We start from the raw sequence: 6,924 nt of genomic DNA on the forward strand, positions 1-6,924 counted from the left end.
GCTTTTTTCTTTTTGCTTATGTGGTGCTGAGGAATCGAACCCAGGGCCTCATGCATGCAAGGCAAATGCTCTACCACTGAGCCACCTTCCCAGCCCTTAAAGTTGTTACAGTTTAATATTACATTACCTTAATGAATCTTCAAAACCTAGATATGTATAGATCTGTTCCTATAGAAGATGCTGATTATGTATTAAAAATGGTGACACAGCCAAGTGCCAGTGGCTCACCCCTTGGATCCTAGTTACTCAGGGGTCTGAGATCCAGAGATGATCAAGGTTTGAAGCCAGCTTGGGCAGAAAAGTCTGTAAAGCTCCATCTCCAAAATCAGCAACAAAAATCCCTGATGGTTATATGGCTCAAGTGATAGAATCCCACTAAAGCTAGGGCTAGGCAATGAGTTCAAATATTTTGGTGGCATGTATTTCATCAACAGTTTGACTATAGATATATGGGATTGTTTTGGAGTAATGGTCATAGAGAGATGATCCAAACACCCTTTAGCATTTAATATCCTTTAGCGTTTAATATAATGAAATTAGAATGTATGTAATTTGCGGCGGTGTCATAGAGAAAAGCTTACTGCTTGGATGGACGTTCAAGTTAAACTTGTATCACACTGGGGTCATCTTTGATCAAGAATGTTTTCATCTTTGCAACTTTATGATACTGATTTTTACATTTTCTATATAATTATCCTGGCAAACTCACAGCTAGTAAATTCACACATCTAAATGTGAAAAACATCAGGATTTATTTGCAGGCTTTTTCAATATTTTTCAATGTTTTCTAACTTTTTCAGTATTTCTTATCAATCATATGCCCAAAATGAAGCCATGTTGTTATATTGTTTTTTGATAAGTTTTCCAAAATTACCAGAGACATTAGGATTTTTAAATCTTCTGAGGCCAGGTGCCAGTGGCTCATGCCTATAATCCTAGCTACTCAGGAAGCTGAGATCTGAAGATTTGATTCAAAGCCAGCCAGGTAGAAGTCCCCGTGAGCCTCTTTTTTTTTTTTTTTTTTTTATTGTGAGAATACCGTACAGAGGAGTTACAATTACATGGGCAAGATAACAAGTACATTTCTTATCAAGCATTGTTGCCTCCTCTTTGTTTCCCCTTCCTATCCCTTCCCATATACCTCCCTCCCCCACCCAAACCTCCCCCCACCTCCCACCAAAGTTGTAAAGCTTGTTTTTCCACATAACGACTTGTACATCTCATTGTTTCAGTGGGTCCACCTGTATCCCTAGTTAAACAATTTGTTTTTTCCCTTCCCTTCCACAAATTATACCAACATCAGTTACAGTGAAAGCATGGGTTATATCGTGGGGGAGGGACATACAAAGCAACAAAGAAATCATCTTATAAATATGTTAGGAACAATTGCATGAAAGGAAAAAAAAACAAAAACATTTGAATATTTATCTTGTGGTATATATACACAATGGAATTCTATGCCTCCATCAGAAAGAATGACATTGCCTCATTTGTTAGGAAATGGAAAGACTTGGAAAAATTATATTAAGTGAAGTAAGTCAGGCCCAAAGAAACATAGGTCCCATGGTTTCCCTTATTTGCAATAACTAGTATATGTCGGAGTCAAGTAGAAAAGGTCAGATAAGTTGGTGTTAGGGGAATGAACCCGTGAGACTCATATCCTATTAACCACTCAAAAGCCAGAGGTGGTACTATGGCTCAAGTTGTAGATCGCTAACCCTGAGCACAAAGAGGCTTAGGAACAGTACCCAGACCCTGAGTTCAGGCCCCACAACTGACAAAAAAATAAAAAGTCTTTGAATGGTAGCATTTATAGGAACAAAATGAGAAATGGGAGAGTGAAATGATTTTCACAGTTGCATATATTCTTGCTGATACAGTCCACTGTGGAATTGCATGTTACTGCTTTATGCTTGAAATTCAGCCTTTCATACCTGCTTTTGAGGTACTTCCTAAATCCATTTTCTGCATTTAGGTATTTAAAACATAAACTAATTATGCCAGGTCTTTGCTTTCATTTTATTTTTGTTACATTTTCGAATCTTTTCAGATTTTCTCATTTGAAGCTCAAAGATTATTTGAATATTAGTGTCTTTTCCTACTTCATCTATATTACTCATTTTGAGCTTATTTATTTCTTTTGTTGTTGTTTTTGTTCTTTTTTTTTTAATTGTGAAAATACCCTACAGAGGGGTTACAATTACATGGGCAAGTTATCTTCAGCAGTGCTTGAGCTTTTTTAAAATCAAACCCCAAACAACTTTTTTTTCTTTTTGATCTTGGGGCTTGAACTCTCTGCCTGGGCGCTGTCCCTCAGCTCTCCAGCTCAAGGCTAGCACTCTACCACTTTAGCCACAGCACCACTTCCAGTTTTCTGAGTGGTTTATTGGAGATAAGAGTCTCATGGATTTTCGATTTTCCTGCCGGGCTTCTTTGAACTACAGTGTCATTTCTGGCTTTTTTCTGCTTATGTGGTGCTGAGAAATCAAACCCAGGGCCTCATGCATGAGAGGCAAGCACTCTTACCACTGAGCCACCTTCCCAGCCCTTTTTTGTTTGTTTTTGTTTTTTTTTTTACCATTTCCATTCTGTGGCTGGTTACAGACTGTGGCTCCTGATTTCTTTTTGTTGTTGTTGTTGGTCAGGGGGCTTGAATGCTGGGCCTGGGCTCTGTCCCTCAGCTCTTTAGCTCAAGGTGAGCGCTCTACCACTTGAGCCACAAAACAATTTCTGGTTTTTTGGTGGTTTATTGGAGACAGTTCCAGTCCAGGCTGACTTTGAACCACGATCCTCAGATCTCAGCCTCCTGAGTAGCTAGGATTATAGATGTGAGCCACCAGCATCCGGCTGTGTTATTTCTTAATTTTCTCTAGAGCAGATATATTTCAAATTATGTTCCTCAGTGTCATGATAAAATTTAAATATTTAATGTTGCTACATTAGGAATGCAGTTTTAAATTGATTTATATTTTTAGAAATTGATTTATATTCTATAAAAAGCATTTTTAAGTTGATATGACGATGAATTGTTAAACTTTAGTTTATATAGTGATTTGTGTTTTATAACTAAGAAGTAACCAAGTGTTCACTCCTATTTATAGATTATACTTACGTCTATGAAAGGAAACACTGTAGACTAGCATTTTTTTTTTTTTTTTTTGGGTCTGGTAGTGGATCTGAACTCGGGGCCTGGGCGCTGTCCCTCAGCTCTTCAGCTCAAGGCTAGCGCTCTACCACCTGAGCCACAGCACCACTTCCAGCTTTTTCTTTTTGCTTACGTGGTGCTGGGGAATCGAACCCAGGGCCCCAAGCATGCAAGGCAAGTGCTCTACCACTGAGCCACCTTCCCAGCCTAGACTAGCATTTTTGTAGTTGGTTCTTTGGAGATATTGAAGTTTGAACTTGGCATTTTGTCTGTTACACAGGCATTCTGTCACTTAGTCATGTCCGTAGCACTTTTATATATAACTTAAAATTTTCTAAAACTTTATAGTGTACATGGATTAACATGCTTTCTTCTTTTTTAGACAATATGTGCACTTATTTGTGGATGTCCAATTGTGAAGCCAGAATATTTTACTGAATTTATCAAAGCAATTCAGTCCAAGAAACAGCCTCCACAAATTGAAAGGTATGTTTCAAATATGATGTAACAAGAGAAGACATATAGAATCAGTAGCATTGGTTTTACTTAGATTGCTCTTTTTTTTTTTATTTTATTGCCAGTCCTGGGCCCTGAACTCTGTTCATTCTAGTTCATCATGGTTAATGGCAGATTTTGTTAACATGTAAAGAAAAGATTTCCCAAATTCCTTGTTGTTGCATATTTCTTTTTTCTTTTTCTTTTTTTTTTTTGGTTGGTCATGAGGCTTGAACTCTGGTCCTGGGCACTGTCCCTCAGCTCTTCAGCTCAAGGCGAGTACTGTACCACTTCAGCCACAGCACCACTTCTGGTTTTCTGATGGTTTATTGGAGATAAAAAGAGTCTCACAGACTTTCCTTCCCAAGCTGACTTTGAACCACAATCTTCAGATCTCAGCCTCCTTGGTAGCTAGTATTACAGGCCTGAACCACTGACACCCAGCTGTTGAGTATTTCTTATTCACATGAAACAAATGTTAAATAGTTGCTGATATTTAATGTAAGACCTTGAAGGACAAAAAAAATGGCCTTAATGGTCATATTAACACATCTTGCAACTGCCATATCTCATTCAGGAGTAACCCCTAAAATTGTTTAATAGGTCAACCCTTCGAAGCCAGGGCTCACCTATTACAGTTGTAGCTTAGGGTATAGAGCTTGTTTCTTCTAAGCTTCAGTTACCTCATTTCAAAAATGCAGCTAAGTTAGGTGTTGTAGATACACCTATAATCTCAGCAGTTGGGAAGCTAAGGTAGAAAAATCTGGAGTTCAAGGCCAGCTTGGGCTATGGAAGACTGCCTTTAGGAAAATGGCTAATGTACTCATTATCTGACTTAGGTAACTAACCCCTCTCTATATCACCTTTATAATAGCAGTTAAAAAATTGCAAAAATAAAACCCACAACAAGACTAATAACTGTCACAGTATATAAGATAATTCATAATAGCTTTATTTTATATTTTTTAATTTGTCTAATTTAGAAGCTCTACATTTATATTCTGTTGGTAAGAGTTTGCAGCAGTATAAAGTAGTTGAAAAAGAAGATAGTTGACTTCTTTTTTCAAATTGTCTGGTAAATTCTGAGGAGCTTGGTGATTATTTTTCATTAACTTAATTACAAAGGAACTTCCTTAAATACATGGCAGTGGAAAAAGAAAAAGAGACAGGATGGTGGAAAGGAGTGAGGGAGGGCAGTGCCAGGCACTAGTGGCTCATGCCTGTAATCCTAGTTACTCAGAAGACAGGATCGTGTTTTGAAGCCAGTACAGATAGGAAAGTCCATGAGACTCTTACTCTCCAAATAACAAAAAGTCAGAAGTAAAACTGTGGTTTGAGTAGTAGAGTACAGAGCACAGGCTCCAAGTTCAAGCCTCAGGAATAGCACAAAATTTTTAAAAAAAGAAAAAAAAAGCATGGCAGTGGATTATATTTTATATGGTACCATATCTGGCTTGTATTTGTAGGAGATTGAAAAATGTTTTACAAGTGAGGACTTTTTTTTTTTTGGTTAGTCATGGGGCTTGAACTCTGGGCATGGGCCCTGTTCCTGTGCTGTTCAGCTCAAGGCGAGTGCTCTACCGCTTGTGCCACAGCACCACCTCCGGTTTTCTAGTGGTTTATTGGAGATACGAGTCTCATGGACTTTCGTGCCCGGGCTGGCTTTGAACCGAGATCCTCAGATCTCAGCCTCCTGAGTAGCTAGGATTACAGGAGTGAGCCGCCAGCACCCGGCACAAGTAAGGATTTTATTATTGACTTTAATCTCTTGTTAACAGACAGAAGCCATTGTGCTCAGCATACCAATTTTGTTCTAGGAACTATTTTATAATAGATGTTTGCTTTTAATATTAGCCAAAAAGTAGATTTTTCTCTTTCTTTGTAACTTTTACCTAGAAGCTTTCTGGGGTTCATTAATGTAGTGAACAGATAATGGGATATTGCTGGACTCTGATAAAATATTCTCAGATTTTGAAACAAAGTCCTAGAACCTTATAAGATTAGGAAGGCACTGGTATCTCCCCAGGAAACATCACTTAAATACTACGGAAATACTTAGTATTTCAAACATAATCATTCTTCCCAAAGCCTATTCATCAACCTCACTGGGTATCAGTAAATCCAGTAAATAATGATCTTGGCTACAGATAATGAGGATCTAAGTTTCCAGCTACTGGTGATATGTTTTGTAGTCTTGCAGTTTTTTTAATTAGCTACTGATTCCTCCTGTTATTCAGGTTTTCAGGTCTGTTTAACTTAAACCAACTTCTGATTTCTGACTACTAACATACATGACTGCCTGTAGCTTATGCCTGTAATTTTAGTTATGCAGGAGACTGAGATCTAGGTGATCATAGTTAAAGTCCAGCTCATGCAGAAAAATCCACGAGACTCCGGCTTGAAAATGACCAGGAAAAATCAAGACTGGAGATACGGCTCACATGCTAGAGCACCAATTGAACAAGTAAACTAAGGAAGAACATGAGCCCCTAAATTCATACACCATTACTGCCAAAAATACATGGCTGGAATTAAACATCTCTAGTAATGTTGAACACTGTTAGCCAGAAAAACCTATTTCTTTATCTTATATTTGCAATTGATAGTCAATTTTCAGTATTATTTTAAGAGCCAGGTGCGGTGATAACTGCAGTTGGGGGGGGCCTGAGGCAGGAGAATCACAAGTTGGAGGTTAAAGTGACACATGTAATCCTAGCTTAATTGGGAGACTGAGAAGAGAAGGATTGAGGACTGAGGCCAGTCTGGGCAGAACAGTTTGAGACTGTCTCCATAGAAAGGATTCTGGATAATGGTCCTCCTCTGTGATCCCAGAAACATAGAAAGCCTAAAAGTAGGCCACACAGGAGGTGATAAACAAGTTCTACCCTAAAAATAACCAGTGGAAATAGGATGGAAGGAATGGCCTTAGTACTGCCTTAAAAAAATTAACTAGTAGGAATGAGTTACAAAACACATACCAAATAATTTGTAATGACTTGATTACTTAACTATCTCTTCTTTTAGTTATAAAGCATACTCACTAGTTCCAGATTTAAATTACAAGACTAGTATAAAGTTTTTACCCAATAAACAGTGTCATCCTATTTAATTCATCTTTGCATTGTCATCATAAAACAGGGTAAGAGTCACTGCTGTATAGACCTGACATGATATGTGATAGCTTACTTTTTATAAACCATCCTCAACTTCTTTTTAAAAAGACAGTTGGTCTTTTTTTTTTGGGGGGTGGGTCCAGTTGTGGGGCCTGAACTCTGGGCCTGGGC

The 6,924-nt window shown here is 38.1% G+C and overlaps 1 protein-coding gene across 1 annotated transcript in view; it reads left to right on the forward strand.

Annotated features, from left to right (window-relative positions):
* The window catches only part of Nbn (nibrin), a 57,503-nt gene that overhangs the window by 21,913 nt on the left and 28,666 nt on the right, over nt 1-6,924 (forward strand). Inside the window, exons 5-6 of the mRNA XM_013012404.1 lie at nt 3,528-3,649; nt 5,878-5,885. Coding sequence (XP_012867858.1) covers nt 3,528-3,649; nt 5,878-5,885 — 130 coding nt within the window. The remainder of the gene's footprint in view (nt 1-3,527; nt 3,650-5,877; nt 5,886-6,924) is intronic.

This window comes from Dipodomys ordii, unplaced genomic scaffold (genome assembly GCF_000151885.1).
Source record: "Dipodomys ordii isolate 6190 unplaced genomic scaffold, Dord_2.0 Scaffold17, whole genome shotgun sequence".
Classification (NCBI taxonomy): Eukaryota; Metazoa; Chordata; class Mammalia; order Rodentia; family Heteromyidae; genus Dipodomys; species Dipodomys ordii.